Raw genomic sequence first — 22,263 nt, forward strand, 5'->3', positions numbered from 1 at the left:
GTTATGAAGGTTGGATCATTGCTGATAACTTGGCTGATCCAAATTAAATGAAAGCAGTGGTCTAAAAATAAAATATTTCAAAGCCATCATCGCAATTATGCACAAATCTTGTACAAATTAAGTAAGTGAAGTAACTGGGTAGAGTTAATAGAGTGGAACAAAATGTAGAAAATGTATGAGTTTGATTTTTATTCAGTAATGCTAATTAGATGGAGCAGGGGCACTTCAAGTCATTCATGTCAGATCTCCTGAGCAATTAATCAACATAGTAGAGTAGTCATTGTTAAACAAATCATTCACAGATCACCCTTGTAATACCACTCCCTTAGTTTCCCAGTCTGTGATTACATAACCTTGTTTTTTATAATCTAAGAAACTGTTTCTCTTTCCCTTCTAATAGCTCTCAAGGGATTGTAGGGAAGTTTTATAGTTCTATGAGCCTTCCTCTGTTGTGCGTGTGCTCTCAATCTTCACCTTTCTTCTCCCTTCCCCCCACTCTCCTTGTGTTATCACGCTTTTACCTGGCTACCTTGCTATGTGTGTTGAGCAGACACACCCGTCTACTCCATATAAGCCAATCACAGTTCTTGGAAAGGCACACCATAGGAGGTGTACTTCCTGTATTTCTTGAGAGAAGAAGAAGAGAGCAGTGAGTAGTGTACCTTTTGTTTTTTTTGTTGCTTTTTTGCCAAGGGGGGTCCACATAGGGGATCACGTCAGCAGTATATGGGAGGAGAGGACTGAAGTAGTGGACACTGTTTGATTCATGAGAGAGCTTCTTGTACTTCAACAGCGACTGCGAGGACAGGACTGAAAGAAAGAGGAGGGGAAAGATAAGTGTCAATCTGTTGAGACTTGTTTGGGAATTTGAGAAAGGAGGGGAGGTGGAGAAAGAGAGGCAGCAAGAAGGAAAAGCAAGGAGAGCTCAGGCGTAAACATTAACTTTTCAAAAGAGTTTAAGAAAAAAAGAAACAGGCAGCTGAGATCTATTTGAAAAAAGGAGGACGTTTGTAATGTTATGCCGACAATGTTAACTCAAGGAATGAAAATTCATGTGTTGTGCAATCTCATGCTTTGGAGCTGATCTAGACGGAGGAGGGGGGGAGACCAGATCTCCCCGGGATAGTACATTCAGGTGAGTCGCTTTATTGTTTTTCCACAGATAATAAATTATTTCTGGTCTGAACACAGATTTAGACCTGCGGCTGTTAAGGCATACATGCTACATGTCATGCCTATGTGTCACAGGCTCTTGCTATCTGAAAGACTTCTTTGGGTATGCTGCGCTTTGCAGGTCTGTGCTGCATTCTTTGAGAACTGTGAGCGGGTGTCACCTTTGCTTAGGCCTGCTTGTTTCTCTTCGACCGTAAAATTTGCAATTGCATGGCCTTTAGATTAGAAGTAAAAGTGCAATGATTTGAAGCAAAGAGGTCATAACACTTGAAAACAGCTGGATTGTTGCAGAAGTGAAGTTTTCAAAGGTGACAGTAAAATCAGGACTCTACAGTAGCTTTCTAAATGAAATTGATACTTCCTGACTGATTTAATTTGATTTGTGTATCAGTGATTTGTTCCAGATAATAAATAATTTATAGCTTGACAACTGTTATTTTCTTCCAGGTTCTCCAACATATGGTACTATGGGGACCAAAAGGCCCATCTACACCCTCTTTGACACTTTATCTAACATAAACATGTCTGACCGCAAACTTCAGCCAGGTGGAAAAATCTCCCAGGATCCAAGTCCCAGGCCAGCGATGATTACCAACTCTGAGCGTGACAGAGAGAGCAGCCGTGAGGAAAGCCGGTGGAGGGACATGGAAACAGAGAAAATGAGAGACAAAGCGAGATACAAAGACATGAACACACTGGAGAGATCCTATGAAAGAGACAGGACCCTTGCACCAAGGCCGAGAGAGGAAGAAAGGGAGTGGAGGGAGAGAGAAAGGAGGCAAGAAGGTGACAGGGGTAGAAATGGGAGGCCACTGTCAAATGTAGAGAAGGAGAGTGAGCGAGAGGAGAAAAAGGGGCCGAAGAAAGGTGATACATTTCCCAGAATAAGAAAAGGTGGCGCAGATCACGACAGGAGAATGATGTCCACTTCTGAGGTAACTGGAAACAGAGAGGAACGGAGGCAGAGAGACAGGCCCCAAAGGGCAGAGGCAGATGACTGGGAGAGGGAAAGAGATAGGGAATGGCAGAGAGATAGGTACAGAGGGAGGGAAAGAGATGAGAACCGAAGCAGGGCTAAGGGAGAAGTAAGAAACAGTGGAGGAATACCTGCAGAAGATGAGAGACTACGACAGAGGGCTAGATATCAGGAGTCTGATGTTGGGTTTCCAGACAGGAGACGAGACGGGGCTGATTTACGGGATATGAGAGAAAGAGATGTGGACAGGAGAAGAGATAGGCCAAGGCCTAACCTGAGCGAGAGGGAGGACAGGATACCTTCCCCGCAAAGACAAAGGGATAGGGACATCTACACAGATAGAAAGGAGAGGGAAATGGCACAAAGTAGACAAAGAAACAGGGACACGAGGAGTGAAGGGGACAGCGATGAGAGAGAGATGAGGAGGGAAAGAGTGAAGAAGACAGAGAAGGATGAGATCACATATCGTCACAGCAGAAGTGAGGGGGACAGCAAAGACACAACAGCAAGGGAGAGAGATCCAGATAGGCAGGGATACAGAGAAGAGGACAGGCAGAGATACAGAGACAGAGATGGGTATAGATCCAGGAGGAGAGGTGACAGGGACAGGGAAAGGTACAGAGAGGTTGAAAGGAGAGCTGACAAGGAGGGGGGCAGATGGAAAGAAAGAGACTATAAGGATGACAGAGTGTGGTCGAATGACAGGAGAGAGGATGATCGATACAGGGAGTACGGGCAGAGAAGAGACAGGGAAAGAGATCCTAGAATGGAGCGCACAGCAGGCAGAAGCAGCCAATTCCCAAGTGAGTCTGCTCGCAGGGTGCCCCCTCGATCCCAGAGCAGTGGAGAGTGGAGCAGCGATGTGGACAGTGAGGCAAGATATAGAAGAGAGCCAGACCGTTACGAGGAGAGGGAATCAAGGAGAAAGGGCACAACTGAAGAACACAGATACAGAGATACAGAGAGAGCTGCTGAAAGAGGGCGAAGCGAGAGACAAGAAACTGAAAGAGGAGAAAAGACTGGCAGTGTGCCAGAGCAGAGGAGGATGTGGTTAGAGCCACAGAGGGGCAAAAATAGTATAGAACGATTTGTAGACGGAGAAAGACACATGAGGCAGAAAGAAGGCATCGGAGAAAAAGAGGGGAATATGGAGCCACAGTCCGAGTGGGGAAGAGACAGGCGAGGAAAAGAGGAACCAGAGGAGAGGTACTCTGACCAAAGCAGTTACAAAGAAAGGCATGGAGGGAGAAATAAGTACAGGGGAGACACAGAGAGGGACACAGAGGGAGTAAGTGTAGATGAGGAGGAGGGTGAAACCTGGAGAGAGTCAGATAGGAGAATGAGGGAACGGCTTTCTGACAGTGATGGAGGGATAGAGGGAAGCCGATGGAGGGATGCAGAGGGAGTTAATGTGACAGATAACACAGAGGAGAGTGACAGAGAGGAAGAGGGTGGGAGTGATTACTTGGCACGCTCTGAGAGCGAAGGAGGAAGTGAGACAGGGTGGAAGAAAGACAAAGAAAGAATGTTGTCAGGAGAAGACGGCTTTGTGACAGTGTCCAGTGGTGGCGACGAGGAGGATGAGAGAGAGAACGACGAAGAAGAGTTTGAGGACTGCCAGGAATTCTGGGAAGGTGGAGACACAGAAAACGAACCCTCACCTGTCGGCTTCAAGGTGTGTGAGGGCGACGTTAAGAGGGAAGAAGAATGGACAATGGGGAAGGAGGAAACGGTTGATGTGGAGGAACAGGGGAGGGAAAAGAAGTCAAAGTTAGTTTTCTGTCTGATTGGGCAAACCCTTTCCCGGTCAAAAAACGATGAGGTGTCATTGTCACAAGCTGATCAGTTGGGAGGAGTGGGAGGTAGTTCAAATATGGAAATTCATCATCAATGTAGTGATGACGGCACACAGCAACCTCATGATGACCTGCGTTTTAAAACGGATGAACACCGAATCATTAACAATCAGAACACGGAAAGTGAGCATACTGCACCAAGGCTCGCTGCAAGAGAAACAGCTGATATCAGGCGCAATTTATCCTCAGACCTTCAGGACACTGAGCTTGGAGAGGGAATGAGGAGTGAAGTGGCGAACCCGTATGCTGAAAAAGGAACAATTAATAGAGACTCACAGACTGAAAGACTCCTGAAAGAATGGAGAGAGAAAAATAAACAAGGAGCAGGAAAAATTGACCAAACTTCCCCAGTCCCCAGTAACCCCCATGCTGATTTTTGTTCTCAGATGACATTTGAACAAATTCAACCCATCTTGGATCAGATAAACACTGGAGCAATGAGTCCGGAGGAGGTGGAAGCCATTCGGATCAGAATGAGCGGGGCATGGAGCATGTCCGAAGAGCCTAAGCGACGCTCCCAGGCTCCTCACCTTAAATGGGCCAAAAATGTGGTGCGGGAGATCTTGGGGCACTCGGACGAACAGGCAGTGGACGAACCAAACCCAGAGGAACAAGCTGATCAGGGGACCAGTCAGTCTGAGATCAACAAGCAACAAGAGGAGGTCGGACAGGGGGCCGCGGAGATACCGGTCGTTAAGCTGACAACATATGAACAGAACTCAGAGCCCGAGCTGGAGGAGGAAGAGCATTTGGGAGTGGAGGGATTGAGAGGTAGGGGCCAGAGTCAAGCTGACATGCATGCTGACCAGTCCACAGCTATGCATGTTGTAACACCTACATACACTCATGCTGACACACAATTAGACACAGAGAGGAAGGAAGATGACAGAACGGAGGAAAGGACTGAGCCTTACGCTCAAGATCAGTTAGAAATGGCAGACGCAGAGGTGAAAATGAGTGAAGATAGAGGTGATAAGATGAAGTTTACCGCGACGGACAAAGAAGCAAGCTCACAGAAGGAAGCTGAGATGTATTTAAGTGTGAGCAACACACTGTATAAGCCTAACAGCTGCCCCATTCTTAATTATGATTCCGAGTCTGACCTCCTCAGCCCCTCTAGAGATGGTAAGAGGCAGGAGGTGGAAGACAGAGTGGAGGAAACTGTAAAGGACAGGCAAGAAGAAGAGCATGAAGAGAATGTTTTGGCAGCGGAGGCAGAGGATATGGTAGGGGAAACAGGTGAGGCAAAAAGGAAAGTAGAAAATCTGAAGAGCTCCTGCAGTTTTCGGGATTTGGGTCCTGAAGTTCGATTGAGAAGAAGGGGAATCCGTAAAACAACTGAACGAAGAAATGGAGAGCTTGTAGAGATGGATGAAGAAGAAGGTGTTGGAAGGGATCGCAGACCCAGAATATTCTCCTTATCAGGTAAAGAAAGTTGAGTTGAAAAGAGACTGAGTTTTTATCAGGTAGCACTGCAGTTTATTTTGAGATTTCTAATCAGGGTGGCATATTTCAGACTCGATTTCCCTCACAGGAAACCGTTTGAATGATCTCAGCATTTATGTTTTGCAACCAAACAGTGCTTCTGGTTTATTTTTTATTTTTTTCACGTTCGTCACTCTCTTCTTGCCATTTCCTCTGAGGGTTTTGCACTTCATTATCACTTCTAGTGAAGTCACAGAGCCCAAAATCTAAGGCAGACATCAGCTAGTAGGCTTAATCATTACACTGATCTCCACATGCTCCATTACTTGAACTGGAATCTGCGTCACGGTGTTGTGTTACAGGTGGTGGGCGGAGATAAGTGGAGGTGGAGAATGACTGTGAAAGCCAGAAGCATGCTCTAAAAGACTTGGGTTTATTTAATTTTACAACATGAGTAAAGAAGCGTGACTCTGCTAACACACTCGTCTCTTCTGTAGTGTTTGCTGTATTCTTAATAATAGCAGGGTTGCTAATGTAACCAACTTAAACTTATTTATTTATTTATTTATTTATTTATTCTACTACATTTTTTTTTAAATTTTTGGAGTCTCTTGGATTTTTTCACTAATCTAATTTCTGTTCATCCAATATGCTGTTTTATAATGTTTCCACGAATGGATACTTTTTTATTCCAGATGATGAGGATGATCGGAGCAAAAGCTGGGGAGAAGTAGAGCTGAGGTGAGTGACATCTATTTACCACAGTTACCTTGATAATCGTGACACAGGGAAACAAGACGGCTTTCAGATTTTTAATTATTTGATTTTTTTATTAAAACTGTTTAGCTCTACAGGGGACAATGCAACAGTTTTACTCTCACATGCACTAGTGAAAACAAATCCATTCTAATACAATAACCCTGCACTCAGTCCCCTTTCATGACTGGTATAATGCTGATTTTATATTGAAACAGTGTTGAGAAAGGTGATCAATCAACTGTATCATCATTTTGGTGGATGAAGTGTGTGGTGTTGTTAAACAACATTGAATTAAACAAGCGTTTATGTTATTCAGACTTTGCGCACTGACAGAAAATGGGGTTGTAAAAATAATAAAACACAATACATATCAATAGTACTACAAACCACAGCATCCAAGATGAAAACGCAGTTGAATCAACAACTCTCTTTGTTGAATGCCAGAACTTTTAATGAAGCTTTAGTGCGGTACTGTTCTATTAGAATGCATTTGCTTTCACTGGTAAAACTAACGGTCTGTATCTGTACAACAATGTTCCAGACGATTTCAATCTATTGGTTTTAATGCACTGCAAAGTTATAATATATATATTTTTTCTGTCTTGGCATGGTAGGAATGTTTTGGGCACAATCGAAAGACGGAAAAGAAATTCAAAGATTTTCAGTGAGTATCTCTGTTCCATGTTAGTTGTTGCCTAATTCACACTATGTGCCAAACTGTCATTTGAACTCTATGAGTACATCCATTAAGTTAATCATTTGCTTATTGCATTTGATTTGATTTGAAACCATCACTGACGGTTTTGTTTTAGAATAAATCTTAAAAATAAATCTTAAGATGGAGTAAAAGTGTGTGGCATACTGACGTCTTTTCAGATCCTATCTGCGCTGTGGTTGGGGAAAAAACATGACGAGGTTGAGCATTTCCCTTCAGTGTGTGTGATTTCTCTTTGTGTGAATACAAGCTCAGTAACTGTTTATCCCTTATTCAGTTTATTTAACAGACATTCACAGATTAGAGGAAGTCTGTGTAGGTTTACTGTTGGCTCACACCATTTAAAAGTTTAAACAATCTAAAATGGCAGCAGTTCTCTTGAAAAATGATTCACGTGGATATTGCGAGAAATGGGGCAGGAGTATGTCTGCACAAGTACTGTGTATATGTGTGTTTGTGCAAGCCACAGACAGGTCTCTGCACGCACTCATATCTCTTAACTTGAGGGAAAAACAGCTGCTGCCGTGACTTTGAATTCCGATAAGTATGTCAAATGCCAATAGCTAACGTTATTCCTGTCTGTCTTCTTTCCTTTGCTTCCTGCATGGTCCTCTCTCTTCTTTTCTCCTGCTGTCTTTCCTTGTTCTTCTCTTTCCCCCAGATGCTGCACAGCTCTACCAGCAGTACAGTGAGGCAGCACAGAACTTTGAGATCCTGCGTCAGGCTCGCTCTGATGTCGTCTCTGTGTGTGAGGACAACACTGCCTCTCCTGCTCATTCACCTGTTGCTGCCCGCAGACCTCTTCCTCAGCTACCTCCAGTCCCGCACCCCCACTCCTTGTTCTACACAGGCTCCATCACCAGTGTTAGAAGCTTGCCTCTCCCTGAGCCCCCCAAGAATGAAGGCAGGCCTTCGTCTCCGCGTCTGTCCATCTCACTCACACAGTCGGCCACACTGTGGCGAGATCTACCGGGGGTCAGGAACAGTACTGAGCTAGAGGAGCTCACAGAGGACCAGAGGCGGCTGCAGGAGGTAACACTGTCTGACTGCACATATGCATAAAGTCAAGCATTTCTTCTGATTCATTGAATGTCTGGAATGTTGACTTTCCATCAACTTACTCAAAATACTGAGTGTTTTTGTCATGACTTGTTTGCTTCTCACGCTCTTTAAGCGTTCATCGTTTCTGCCTCAACGAAAGTCAGGACAATCTTCCAAGGAATTCTGTGCTTGATTGTTACCTCGACTTCTCTTAAGACTTAACACTCTTCATTAAACTTGCACTTGCAAGGATTTTAATATTGATTTGACAGGAAATTGTTCCATCTAAATACACCAATCAGGCATAACATCATGACCACCTTCCTAATATTGTGTAGGTCTCCCTTGTGCCTCCAAAACAGTTGTGACTCATCAAAGAATGGACATGGTCCTTCTGAGGGTGTCCTGTGGTGTCTGGCAACAGAATGTTATTAGTTGGGGGCCTTTGGGTCCTATGGGTTGAGGGGAGGGTCCCTGTGGATCTGGCTTGTTCCAGTGCTTCCACAGATACTTGATCAGTTCGAGATCTAGTGAATTTGGAGGCTAGGTCAACACATTGTGCTGTTTTTCATGTGCCTGGGGGTGCCTGTTCTGGTCTAGGTGGGTGGTACATGTTTCAGTAACATCGACACGAGTCAGTATCAAGGTCTGTGCCCCAATCTCTGGAAAGTTACTGGCAAAACATGTTGTACCTCAGGGAAATTCAGGAGAATCCACAGGGTAATTAAATGTTGGACGGCAATGTTTTGTTTTTACCGCAACTCTACTTAGTTGCGTGTGTCATTTCACTTCAGCAGCTTCTCTACAGTTAGATTTGTTGTTGATTTATGGGAAACAGCACGACATACATGAGTCATCTTCACTGTTATTACCTCATGCCTCTGAGTGCTAAAATCAGTCAGTCAGTAGTCTTGCCTCATTCCAGAATAACCCTCCCATTAATTTTTATTGTCAAATGATTGTCTTTTACCAAATTCAGTTGCGCAAACATGTGTTTCTCTGTTAGTGATAGCTTTTGCCTGTAAACTTTAAAAGGGACATGGTTCTGAGGTGGAGCCCTTCCATTTGTGAAATACTCCTTGGAAATTTACCAGGCCCTAAAGAACTGACACCCACATGCTTTATATCTCACATCTAGTAACTGTCATTTACTCCATGTTTTCGGTTTTACTTTTGTTTTCAAGGTGAGATTTGAAGTGGTGACTTCAGAGGCCTCCTACTGCCGGAGTCTGGACATTGTCGTTGAACAATTTGTCAAGAGCAAACAGCTGGGGTCACTGTTGACCACTCAGGATAAGAACTGGTTGTTCTCTCGCTTGGCGGATGTCCGTGCAGTCAGCCACAGGTCAGACATTTAAAACTAGCTCTTAATACACCTGCTCTAAATTTACATTTAGATACATCTAAATACAACCAGTCAGTTATATGGAAGAAGAACACACACTTTGCAGGGTTATGAAACCTATTTGTCCTGGTACTAATTTACAAATCTGTGGAAGAGTGGAAAAGTTAAAAATGGTGCTGTTGATTTTGGTTTTAGTTTTTTATCAAAGCTGGAGGAGCGTGTGGAAGAAGACGTCATGGACTTTACAGTATGTGATATCATCGCCCGTCACTGTCAGCGCTTCAGGATGGTTTATGTGCCCTACCTCACCAACCAGTCCTATCAGGATGCCACCTACCAGAGACTCATGTAAGCCATCTAGCGTCAAAACAAGTACAAACTTCGGGAAGGAAAAACTATCTTTGGGTCTTGACTGCATTGTTTTTATTATCATTTTTCATTTCCTTTCAGGAATGAGAATCCAGGGTTCAAGCGGATTGTGGATACTTTAGAGAGAAATCCCGTTTGTCAGAGACTTCCTCTTCGTTCTTTCCTCATTCTGCCTTTTCAGAGGATCACGAGAATTAAGCTGCTGGTCCAGGTGTGTATGAAGGCTCTCTGAAGCAGCGAAACTTAATGGTCATATCGCATTCAATCATACGCCCTTTTATCTGACCCTAACGTGCACACGTGATTTCTCTCCAGAATATTGTGAAGAGAACTACTCCACAATCTAAGGAGGCGGTGCAGGCCATCAAAGCCTTAAAACTTCTTGAAAAGGTCTTTTTCTTTTTTCTTTTTTGCAAGTTGGTGTGTGACAGCAACTTTTAATGTTGCTGGAAAAAATGCTCACACATCTTGGACTCTTTTGTGACAAATCTCTCTCTTATTTCATTTGTTTCTCCTCTAGATAATTCAAGAGAGCAATGACAGCATCTCTCAAATGAAAAACATTGAGTCCCTGGTTTCTCTCAGTGCCAAGGTGGACTTTGAGTGCAAGGTCAGTAATGACTACGAGTGTTGTCCAAATAATCATTTCCTGTGTGGAATTATGTCGAAAATGTCAAACCCATGAATGTAGTTATTTATGTTCAACATTTAACTGAATTATTTTACTTTTGATTGCTCCACATCATGGAATATCTATACAGAACATTTGTTAGTACATTATTGTTTGTCATACTAAAAGGACCTTTCACTTTCAAAACTATTAACATGCTGACGTTACTTTCTTTCTGTTGCAGACTCTTCCTCTGATCAGTCAGTCTCGGAGGTTGGTGCGAGAAGGCCCGGTCACTGAACTGATGGATTTCTCTCTAAAGGACACAGAGAGAAACCTTTTCTTGCACCTATTCAATGACTACTTGCTGCTTTCACTGCAAAAAGAGTGAGTCAGCAAACATGTTGCGTGCAAATACTTTATTAATCCATTAATCCAGTCCTGTTTTCCTCACGTCTGCGTCTTTGTCATCATCTCCTCAACCTTATGTGTGTTCACTGTCTATTGTTTCCAGAGGGGGAAGATTCACAGTAATCGACCACTCTCCGGTAGAAAACCTGCGTGTAGAGAACTGCCGCGTGAAACTTCACTCTCTGCAGAAAAACCTGTTCCGGCTGCACACGGCCCACAAATCCTTCTTGCTAAGGACTGCCGCACAGTAAGAGACACTAGCACCAGATATATATCAGTGTTGCAATATTCTAAAAGTTTCCCCAAACACACCACTCTTTCATTTTTTTGTTTCCTCCAGGAGTGATAAGCTACGATGGATGTCAGCCCTCTCCAGGCCCCATCCTGAAATAGATTTTTCTGCCGCACAAGGTAAGATGTTTATCCTGGTTTGTTTTTTGCAATGTGCTGTTTCTGTTTGTTAGCCACGAGTTGTGAAACATCCACCTTCATGGATGGCCTACATAACAGCCGACAGACTCATTACATAAATAATATTTAGAGATTAAGATTTTTGTTCTAAAGATTCCTCAGCATTTTACATTCCCAGTGAGATGTGTACTGTCAAACTCGTTTACGGATCTGGCAAAAACAACAACATGGCATTAAGGGATTTTCAACAAAAATAACAACATACTAAGGGGACACTACATGAACTGAATATATACATGAAATATTTGCTTACATTTAACACACTGAAATAAAATGCCAGAAAGTGCATATACTGTATACTGTTTAGTCCATCATGTAAAACGTGCACAATCTAAGGCCAAATTCATGTACTGGTCAGACCATGAATGAGCAGCTGAACAAGTATCAGAGGGATGGCACGGCTCACTGACACACCTAAAATGAGCCACATAAAGCATGAGTATCTGAATTCCCAGTGTAAAGTTTATACATATAGTGTCCTAAAAAATCCACAATAAAGCAATTAAACTACTTCTGATAAATAATCTTGTATTGGTAGGCTTTCCTTCTGGTAAACTATTGCATATTTGCATGTTGGATATTTGTCATGAAGGGAACCTTGAACGAGGTTAGTCATGTCACGGTGCAGAAACTCAAATGACTAAGGCCTGTAAACACCCAGAGACTCACCTGCAATTAATCTGCAATAATTCACAAGGTTTGAATAGGGAACAATTGTCACAGACTCACTGGTGATGCTCTGAACAGCCAACTCAGAGCCGTCATTAGCCTAGTTACACACGCAAATTTTGTCCGCAAAAAGTCGATAAGCACCCAAAGCTCTCCTCTGATCAATGACAAGTGCAATTTTCATGGTTAATTTTGGATCTTATAAGATCAATATGATTAACTTCTGTCCTCTCTTTTCCTTTCAGATTATCCACAGATGCAGTGTATCCGAGCTTTTGTTGCCCAACAGCCGGATGAACTGTCCTTAGAAAAAGCTGAAATTATACTTGTGCACGAGGAAAGCAGCGACAGTAAGTCATAACATTTTCCATCTTTTCCTTGCAAAAAAATCCCTTTCACCTGTATAGGATTTCATGGTAGCGCTACTCTGCTGAGAGTTGAAAATAAGCACTCAGTTTCTTTCTGTTGGATTCTTTCTTCTTCTCAGATTGGGTAGAGGGGACCAGACTGTCTGATGGGAATCGTGGATGGGTGCCCAAGTCCCATTTGGAAACTATAAGCAGCTCCAGAGTGAGACAACGCAACCTGTCAGATGCTCTGAAACTGACAACGGCTACAGCTGCTCTCTCAGAAAGGGACTAAACAAAGGAATGTCCCGGATGCACCAATAATAATAAGACTCAGCTGGACTCAACTGGACAATAAGCATTTAATTACATTTATGTGATTGAAATGTTCTCAAGAGTATAGCTGGAATACTGAAATACTGTGAGAATGTATCTCATTGTACTATGGGTGTTGCTTGTATCTCTTGGTGGAACAATATATTGCTGCAGAGCAATACATGAACTTCTGAAATCTGCCTGAAAGACACTGAGGACATGTGACTCTAGTACAGAACACTGTGTATGATACTACATCAATGGATGAATGCTGTTTTGAGAAAAATCTTTGTAGAGGGAAATTGGAAATTTCCAAGAAATGTTATTTCTGGAAAAAAAGTATTATGTTATTGTATATAGAACAGAATCTAATGTTAAGGGTATGAGCATACAGAAATTATGCAAAATATTCACAATTCAAAATGTACAGAGCTTCTTAGGTTATTATACAGAATACATTTCAGTAAATTGAGATTCATGGAATAAAAACACATTTGAACGTTACCATCCGATTGTGTTTTGGTCATTTATAAACTGAATGTACATCTGCAGCACTTTTGCACGTTCACACTGGGTTTTACTGTTAGTTTCTTGAATTCACTGACATGTTGTTTACAGAACAAAGTGAACAGTTCTGAAAATGAAAAAAAAAAAAGCATACACGCACGTAGCCTGGCAGAGAAGTGGCCCACGCCACCGTTTTTAAGACCTGCTATTGGTTGCATGTGCCGTCACTCAAGAAAATATGGGCGGCAACAACTTCTGATGGACATGTGCTGAGCCAATCAGTTTAGCGCAAACCCGCCCATGATCCTCTCCTATTGGACACGTACCGATGTCTATCTGTTTACTCGTTTCTGATTGGCTTACAGCCGATGAGGGTCGTGGCCGTGTTTGTTGTTGTTTTTGTTCAGCTGAATAAGTAGTCCAGTCGACATCTTTGAGGGCGATCGCATTCCTGTACGTTATGACTGTGTTTTGAGCTTAAAAACTCATCCCGGGCTTTCTTTTGACAAACTTGGTGACACAGGGGACCACTGGAGTATATCTGGATTTGACCTGTTTTGCGTGAAACTTGTTTTTGTCTTTTCCAAAGGTATGTGAACGGGAACGTCTTGCTTACCCGTTAGCCTGCAGTTGTTAGCACAGGCGTTATTAGCTAGCACCGTAAACAACTCATTTCACCTAAGTGTTTTTCTTTTAATGTAGACCATTTTGGAAATGAATCTGTTCCAGCCATTACTGTCGTTAGTTTGGTCGTTTTCTGGTCTTAGTCTTAGACAAGTTATCGGATCCCAGTTCTGTTTGTGAGACATGACGTGGCCTCTTTTGACGATGACCCCCAACAACATTAAAGCCACTGACTGGTGTCATCGTGACCACAATGATCTGTAAACTGATCAAACAACGAGGGTATGATAAGGTAGACAGTCAGTGGTGACTGGCCACGAGATAATATTAGAGATAATGTCATATGGAGGACGTTTTTAGTCACAGATTCATGGTCTTGGAACTGAAACTGCTGCTTTACTTGACCAACAGCTACACCGATCAGCCACAACATTAAAACCACTGACAGGAGAAGTAAATTTATAACAACGACCATCTTGTGACAATATAATGTGCTGGGGTTCATGTGGATGTTACTTAGACATGTAGCATCCACCTAGACCAGACCAGGCACCTTCAGCTCTGCGCTTAGCTGACCTTAACAAGTGGCACATTTGAAAGACTTTCCAAAAATAACCCCAAAAACACATCAGTTCAACAGCTATGTGTTTGAGAGATAGACAGAAATGACATAAGCTCTTCACTTAAATTCATGTTGTATTTCAAATGGATTATAGGGACATATGCCACAACATTATGACATTATGACAGGTGAAGTAAATAACATTGACCATCTTGTGACAATACAATGTTCTGCTGGGAAACTTTTAGACCTGGCATTCATGTGGATGTTACTTAGACATGTACCACCCACCTAGACCAGACCAGGCACCCCCACCCCATAGCTATGACACTCAGCAGCAGGATGCAGCCTGACACAGGCACACCCCCAAAAACGGTTTAGAAACAACTAAAAAAACATGAAGAACAGCACAAGGTGTTGACCTGGCCTCCAAATTCACTAGATCCCAAACTGATCAAGTATCTGTGGGATGATCCACAGAGGCCCCTCCCCTCAACCCACAGGACCCAAAGGCCCCCACTAACAACATCCTGTTACCAGACACCACAGGACACCATCAGATTATTATTATTTTTTTAGATGATCATAGCCTTGCAGAACTGAAGGAGGTGCCTGCGTATGCCTTGTTTCGTTTGGGCAAACAGGCAGACCCCAAAAATGTTAGATTCACAGTGACACACAGTAATAAGATAAACTTATTTGAGAGGCAAGACTTATCAACCAATTAATCAGTCGAACAATTGCATTTGCTCCAAATTAGATGCTTAACTCATTAATCAATTCTGTCAGATGAGTGGATTAAAAAAATGCTGGCATTCACAAAGCTAGAATACAACCAGACATACAAGGATATCTGTATTATACAAAGGAATTTTATGTGTATATCATGTGGCATAATGTCACAATGTCAATTCCAAATGACAGAGCAGTAAACAATGATTTTCTGTTAAGCCTGTCAATATCACTTGTTGACTGAATGCTCTGGTTTCAGTAGTCAGCCAGTGCTCTTTCTCCTTTGTTTCTGGGGTGAATGAAGCTATTGTGGGAGACTTCATGTTTCCTTGTGTTGTTTTCAGATGGGCAGTCAGTACCAGCGCTCTGTACCACTTGAGGTGAGGAGAGCAGAGGGAGAGAGAGTTCGGGCCAAGCATCCTGACAAGATACCGGTCAGTATCGCTGCTGGTTTTTAAATCTTAATTTTATTTTTAATTAATCTGTAATTATTGTGTTATAACATGACACCGAACATGTGATAGTGTGAATTTATTTGTTGTTATTCTACTGTTATTTTTGCACACAAACTTAGTCTGTTTCTTTGTTAACAACGAGTTTGCTCCTGGGTATTTTTCTCTCCAGATCATTGTGGAGAGGGCCCCCAGGTCACGAGCTCCTGAACTGGACAAGAAGAAATATCTAGTGCCCTCAGATTTAACAGGTGAAATACAGAAACACACGGTACTGATAGTAATGTCTGGAATGATGTGATAGCAATGCATTCAGTATTTACACACTGTATTAACTACACAGGTCACGATTCAGGTCAATGATGGAATGAATTGTTTTACTGGAACTCACTCATCCGTGATGTTGTCATACATGTGATCTGTTTTCCTGCTGTGACAAGGCAAAATGTCTGCTGGAAAAACGCAGCTGGTCATTTCATATGAAACGGAACTGTTCCTGTCCGTGACCCTCATTGTCCGTCTTATGTGTTGATATCCTTCCTTTTTTTTAGTCGGCCAGTTGTGCTTCTTGATCCGTCAGCGCGTGTCTCTGAGACCAGAAGAAGCGCTCTTCTTCTTTGTAAACAACTCCCTCCCCCCCTCCAGCTCCCCTCTCTCTGCTGTATACGAGGTAACTGCATCTGTCCACATACATGCTCATACAAGGATCACCTTATTGCACACACACACACACATGACGAGCAGGACTACAAACGTAGTTGCTGACATCTCGGGATCGCTGTCTGTTTTTTCTGAAGTTATTTTTGCCCTTTCCCAGCTGCGTAAAAGTAGAGTTTCTGCGTACGTGCAGCATTTTCCTGTCAGCACAACAAATTAAAAATGTCTTCACAGCTTGAATACGCAAGTCTGCTTAGACAGCAGTGTTGCTTCACTTTTCTTTGTCTCACAGCTTGTTTGCCAGCAATCCCTTAAGAAATTGAAGAACTAATGATCTTTGCAGAAGTCATTTTGAAAGTGGTGTAAAAGTCTAAAAAGGTCTGTTACCTTGGCGGTTAGTTTGGTGTGAAGACACTATTTAGGTTATCAAGTATTGCTGTAGTATTTTTTCCCAATTAATCAATTGAAGAAGGGGTCATATTACAAAAGGGCAACTTGACTATCTTAGATTATGGTCAGTCATAATTTGATCTGGTTTTCAAATAAATGAATAACGGTGCTGTCCAATCTTTCTTGTTCCACATGAACTTGAAAAAGGTGATAAATGTGACACAATTAGGATTGTGTCGTGAGAGAAGCGACAGAGATCACTTGTAGTCAAAACAGAATAAGATCAGAGTGAAAACAGGATGCTGAGAGCCTTGAATTGAAGCAACAGACTTTGTTCAACTAAATCTGTGAAAAGAATTCTGATTCATATCGCCCATTCCTAAGATAAACCGCTGAACTGATTCTTTTTTACACCCAAATAGAAGTTTGGTTTTCCTTACTGAGCATTAGTTTCCAACTTCAGTTTTAATGCTAACATACGTATTAATCTCTGCGTTGTCGTGTTCCAGGAGCACCACGAAGACGACCTGTTTCTCTACATGACCTACAGTAACGAGAGCGTGTACGGCGCCTGAGAGAGAACAAAGGACTGGAGAAAGAGACGGAGAGAGGATGAGAGGAAGCTGTCTGAGGAATAAAGAGTTAAGGCTGTTTGTAATGCATCACACCACTTTTATTCTTTTAAATATTAGTTCTGATAAGTAACTACAGTACATGGTGGAAGAAAATATTTGTACACAGTAGAAAGGGTTGATGGTGGGGTTTTATCTTTGACAGTATTTCAAATAAGCATTATTTAGTACATTTAAAAAGTCGTGTTGGTTTCTTAGTTGGTGGAAGAAGAATGCATTGTCAAAGGAAGCTATTGAAATTATGTCTGAAGAGCTCTCATCTTTCTCAGTCATCTGTATTTAATGCAAATAGTATTTGTTTTTGTAAATTATCGTAAACTTTTGTGGAAAATAAATAAAATGTAAAAAAAAAATAAAATAAAAATCTGGTTGTTTTTGTTTGTGTGTCTCCATCGTCTCATCACAAAAACGTTTAATATACTCTGAAAGAATATAGTTCCTTTTTAAATGTGACACTGTATGTGTACAAACAAGCGCCTTCCCCTTAAGCTAATTGTAGGCTGGATACTTATGGTTTGGGGAAGGATGAAAACAAGAGAAATCTTTTTAGGGAAGTAGTCTGTCATCTCAGATTAGATGAGACACATATTCAGTGGTCACTTCTGTCTCTGAACATTTATTTTCTTTATTGTCATACAAATAATTTACGCGTAATCCTTGCAACTGGGCGTCATTAGCAATTCTTTGCCTGATCAAAAGGTTACATAACTTGTTAGTTGGTGAGCTGGTTCTGAAAGACTTTTTGGGTGAATCGAAAGTAATTGCCGGACGAGAAGAGGCATGGAGATGCAAGAGATCCCCGAGGACAAGGAGACAGGAAAAGAAGAAGAAGATGAAGGAGCAAGTAAACCAACTGTGGAGGTCAAACCTAAAGGTGAGAAAGAAATTTAACTAGATATCCAGTGAAAATCATTCATGTTTTTATTCTGCAAAGAAAAAATGTTCTGAGTAAGATGTTTGACTCTGTGTTCAATTTTGTGTTAAATTATTTGGAAGATAAAACGTCTCTGTATTTTTGTCTTTAGAGGAAGCAGAAGCAAACGTCTACTCCTCGTTAGAAATTCCATCTGAGGACGTCTACGCAGAAGCTTTTCCTGGTGATAAAGCAGCAGCAGCAGCAGCAGCAGCAGCAGCAGCAGCACCAGCAGCAGCAGCAGCAGCAGCAGGTACAGCTTCATGCAGAGTGTGTGTGTCCTCTGTAGGTTCAGCTGAAACGCACAAACGTGTGTCATCATGCCTCCACCTGTATGCATTTCTTTGTAAAAACGCTGGAAACCTTCTTAGCCTACATTTCTGAGTGATGTCTGAAGATGATTTCAAAAGTTTTTCCGAAAGGGATTCGGTCAAAAAGAAAAGAGGAAAGCAGAAGTTAAGTTGCCTTTTCATTAAACCACATCACCAGTTAGAGGAAACTGCAACGTACTCATTACAGAGATACTTTCTGTTATTATTTAACTTCTATCTTTTGATAATAAGATTCTTTTTCAGTTTTAACTTTTCACGTCCCTCTGGTGTAACTTATAATACTGTATATTTGTGCGTGGAATTAGAAAAAAGCTGACACGATGAATAGGACTATTACTGTCTTTAAGTGTTTTTCTGTTTCATGAAACCGACAGAGTCAACAAAACTCAGGTTCCTGTGAAAGAACTCGAATACTTGCACAGATATTCCCACTTTAAAAATTGAAATGTTGCTTCAGACATGTCTCAAAAGAATCTTAACAATTAATGTTCTGCTCTGCAATAACCGGCTAACCACTTCCAATCGTTACTTACCACAATGTAATACTCTGCAAGAACTTCATCTGTGCTATAGTGGCCAAATATATTTATTGTGAACAAGATGAACAGTTTGTCCAAACCCTGTGTATACGAATATTTGTAATCTATTGCAATATTAAAACATATTCTACAGATGCTATTATATTCATGAGAAGCTTAAGCATGTGCAGATATGAAATAGTACTGTTTACTTGTAATATTATTTAGTCAGTAATAACTATTGCTAGCACAAGTGGTAGGAATTCTACTACTGTGACTACTATACTAAAACTAAATTCTGTTGATAATTTGGCTCTCATTATCAGTTATTCATTATCTATAACATACTTCTCAGTTTCCAGTCTTTATGCACATTAGCCACTAGTGTGAAACCAAACCACTAGTACAGCTTTGTTAAAGTTATCAACACAACTCTACCATACACATATCATAAATGGACTGACAGGAGGACCTGTTTGTCGTGTTCACACCTCGCCTCCACTGTCATCAGCTGTCTTGCTTTTGTCTGAATGTCTTCACCATCTCACGCTGGCTTTTGTTTTATGTTGCACCTTTTCACAAATGGAGGAAACGAAGAAAGAAAACAGTGACATGGTGAAATAGCACCGCAGTAAGTGTAACTTTTTACTAACACACAAAAATAGCCAGTAATTCACTGGAAAGTTGTGACATTGCAAGCTATCATCTTTTCTGTAACTTAATCATGACCCCTTGTGCGGTAGAGGGAGTGGAAACAGGCTCTTTAGCAAAGCCTTGTTTAAGTCCCTCTTTCTGCACAACATCCTGCTATGATGATCTTATATTTAGACTAATGTTTTATATCTGTATCCGTGATGACTGTACGTTCTGTCTCTGCAAAGACTTTGACAAAAACACTGATTTGAATTGACCTCAGGAATGAAATCCTGTCTGCTGGCTTCGTGGAGTCGAAAGTCTGCCATGTCTGTCTGTGTCTTGTTTGGGTTTTCCCTCTCGCTCACACACTCATTCTCAAAGACTCAGAGAGATAAAAGTTCGGGGCATTCAAGGACAATCCATGCACTGTGCTCTGTGAATAATTTAGGAATCACTGAAGGCTGTGTTGCTATAGTGATAAGGCAAGGAAGGGAGGGGGTCTATTAAAAGCACAGTGTGGCAGGCAGTCGTGAGTCAGCCGGACAGGAAGACAAAGCAGGGTAGAGAAAACAAGCTTCCTCTCAAATACCAAATACATTTTTCTCCATGTACATCAAATTCTGGCGCAATTATGTGGAGGATAAGAAAGATGAAGCCAGTGAAAACCTGTCATCCAAGTTATCGGTTGAACTGGAGGGGGAGAAAGGTAGGACGGAGTCGCTTTCTGAGACTTGATGGTGGTCTGTGTTGTGCTCATTAACATGTGGCTGATGTTTTCCTCCTCAGGCAAACAGACCGAAGGAAATGTACGTCGATACCGTGCTGCGTGTGTTTTCCTCACGGTGATCTGCCTTGTCCTTCTGCTGGTCGTTGTTTTCCTCGCTTTGAAATGTGAGTACCTGCAGCCATGGATCTGAGTTCATGTTGGAACAAGAAACCGACGGTGGACGGATGGTGTTTGTGACGCAGCAGATTATAAAAGATTTATTCAGTTATGCTTAGCATCACGCTGCTTTTATCATTTTCTCTCATAACAATAGATGATACAGGAATACAAAATGTGGCCAGTTGCACTGCTGCAGACATGCAAGCATTCTTTTCCTCAAAACTCCTCCCACTCTTCTCCGATTTCTAGTGCAAACTGGAACCACAGTCTGCCCTGTGAGTGAGGACGCCACAGCAGACATCAAAGCTGACGGGCGAAATCCTCCATTTGCTCCAACATGCAGCTTCGAGCAGTGCCAGGCCCAGTTCCCAGACAATCTTGTCCACCGTGAGTGTGATACCAGCTGGAAAAAATGCAGTGTAGAAAACCTTGAGCAAGCCAATGAAACAACCAGATTCAGGAAAAACAGATGAAGGTTTTGGTGATAGTTCTGCTTTCATTGCTCTGTCCTACAGGAAGTTACTTCATGTGTTTGGTTTTAGAGAACTGTGCCAATTTGTTTAATTCAAAGCACGATTCAGCCGTTCTAGTTTAATCAGCATTATTATTTCCTCTTAGACTATTTCAGATTGCTATGTGATTGCATAAGGGCACATACAGTGCATGTCTGTACATATATATGCTTGAATATGCAAAAGAAAAGAAAAGCTGTCAGACTTGTTGATGTTGGAGGATGTGTAGTCAATCTGTGAATAGGACTTTCGTTACTTTTTTCAAACTCAGTCATTTCTTTCTCTCCGCTTCCAGGCGTCGGCTGCCAGCAGTGCTCTAATGGTTGGCTGGCTTTTGGCAGATCATGTTATTACCTGTCCACTATCAGGATGAACTGGACTGAGAGCCAGAAAAACTGCACGGCTAGAGGAGGATCTCTGGCCGTTATTAGCAGCCAAAAAGTTCAGGTGGATCTTGAATCTTTTAAACTCTGATGTCGCTTGCATCCTTCCCCATGTACCATAACCACGCAGTTCATAAAAATGGTAATAATGTGCTCAGTGTGAATGGGTCTCTCTCTCCTCTAGAGTTTTCTCACTACGAAAGGGAACCTGAAATACTGGATCGGGCTGAGAAACAAAGACGATGCCTGGACCTGGGTGAACAACACCATGCTGCGAGAGAGGTCAGTTTTGCTGTTTTTTTCCCCCATGTTTGCTGATTTCTAACTTTTAAATTAATTAAATAATGATAGCATCCCCTCATTCCCAACACCACCTGGCCTCAAATATAAACCAAAAATTTAATTTACACATTCTGAAGAGTCTCAGCAAGTTCTATAAATATTAATGTCATGGTGCAGCTGCTGCATTGGATTGCATTAGATCGTCGTACAGGTATACCAGACTGCTTGATAGTCCGGTAATGTCCAGAGATCACAGTGTAACCGTTAAGTCTCCATCTTTTTGTTTGCAGTTACTGGGCAGAAAATCCACAGAATGGGGACTGTGGGATTCTCTGCAGTGACAGCACTAATGAGAAGAACTGGATCACAGCTTCCTGCCAAGCCCAGACTTACTTCATCTGCGAGCTGCAACTCTGAGAACATCATTGTTTCCTCACAGAATAATGAGTAAACAAACGTTATAACAACCAGCACATATTCTTCAGTAACAATGTCAAATCAATCAAATTTCCACTTTACATTTCAGTCAATAGAGTAGCAAAAACTAATAATGTAGCTTCTTAGATTATAGTTTTGATACCTGAAGTGCTGTGCAGTCAGACTTTTTTTATCTTTTCTGTAGTGTTTTGTAGCACGATATGTATTCTAATATTGCACTATTGCATATACGCATTTGTACACTTTAATCAGGTTAACTCCCTCTTACCATTCGACGTCCTGCTAAATAAACGTTTCATAAATAAAGGCCAGTGTTTGTCTCAAT

At 41.9% G+C, this 22,263-nt stretch overlaps 3 protein-coding genes across 4 annotated transcripts; all 3 read left to right on the top strand.

Moving 5' to 3' along the window:
- Positions 1 to 549: 549 nt before the first annotated feature.
- Positions 550 to 13,277, top strand: arhgef5 (Rho guanine nucleotide exchange factor (GEF) 5). Of its 2 annotated transcripts, none has more exons than XM_084557482.1 (15): positions 550 to 1,135; positions 1,621 to 5,430; positions 6,126 to 6,171; positions 6,804 to 6,853; positions 7,566 to 7,936; positions 9,130 to 9,290; positions 9,486 to 9,638; positions 9,741 to 9,870; positions 9,975 to 10,049; positions 10,180 to 10,269; positions 10,514 to 10,656; positions 10,784 to 10,927; positions 11,021 to 11,091; positions 12,066 to 12,170; positions 12,308 to 13,277. In XM_084557482.1, the coding sequence occupies exons 2-15, from the start codon at positions 1,641 to 1,643 to the stop codon at positions 12,460 to 12,462; spliced, it is 5,484 nt and encodes a 1,827-aa protein (XP_084413608.1). In that variant the 5' UTR covers positions 550 to 1,135; positions 1,621 to 1,640; the 3' UTR covers positions 12,463 to 13,277. The 2 variants fall into 2 exon arrangements, with proteins under 2 accessions (XP_084413608.1, XP_084413609.1); XM_084557483.1 differs by having other exon boundaries at positions 551 to 1,135; positions 1,621 to 4,776.
- Positions 13,278 to 13,406: 129 nt separating this feature from the next.
- On the top strand, positions 13,407 to 17,418 carry LOC311497254 (gamma-aminobutyric acid receptor-associated protein-like 1). Its single transcript, XM_084557487.1, has 5 exons — positions 13,407 to 13,578; positions 15,252 to 15,341; positions 15,532 to 15,610; positions 15,911 to 16,029; positions 16,916 to 17,418. Exons 2-5 carry the CDS (start codon positions 15,252 to 15,254, stop codon positions 16,979 to 16,981), a joined length of 354 nt encoding a protein of 117 aa, XP_084413613.1. The 5' UTR covers positions 13,407 to 13,578; the 3' UTR covers positions 16,982 to 17,418.
- A 137-nt stretch (positions 17,419 to 17,555) lies between these two features.
- On the top strand, positions 17,556 to 22,245 carry LOC311497537 (C-type lectin domain family 9 member A). Its single transcript, XM_084557851.1, has 8 exons — positions 17,556 to 17,912; positions 18,064 to 18,236; positions 20,002 to 20,143; positions 20,224 to 20,328; positions 20,573 to 20,710; positions 21,131 to 21,282; positions 21,403 to 21,500; positions 21,791 to 22,245. The coding sequence occupies exons 1-8, from the start codon at positions 17,819 to 17,821 to the stop codon at positions 21,915 to 21,917; spliced, it is 1,029 nt and encodes a 342-aa protein (XP_084413977.1). The 5' UTR covers positions 17,556 to 17,818; the 3' UTR covers positions 21,918 to 22,245.
- Positions 22,246 to 22,263: the final 18 nt, after the last annotated feature.

Source organism: Chelon labrosus (assembly GCF_963514085.1).
Source record: "Chelon labrosus genome assembly, chromosome: 12".
Taxonomy (NCBI): Eukaryota; Metazoa; Chordata; class Actinopteri; order Mugiliformes; family Mugilidae; genus Chelon; species Chelon labrosus.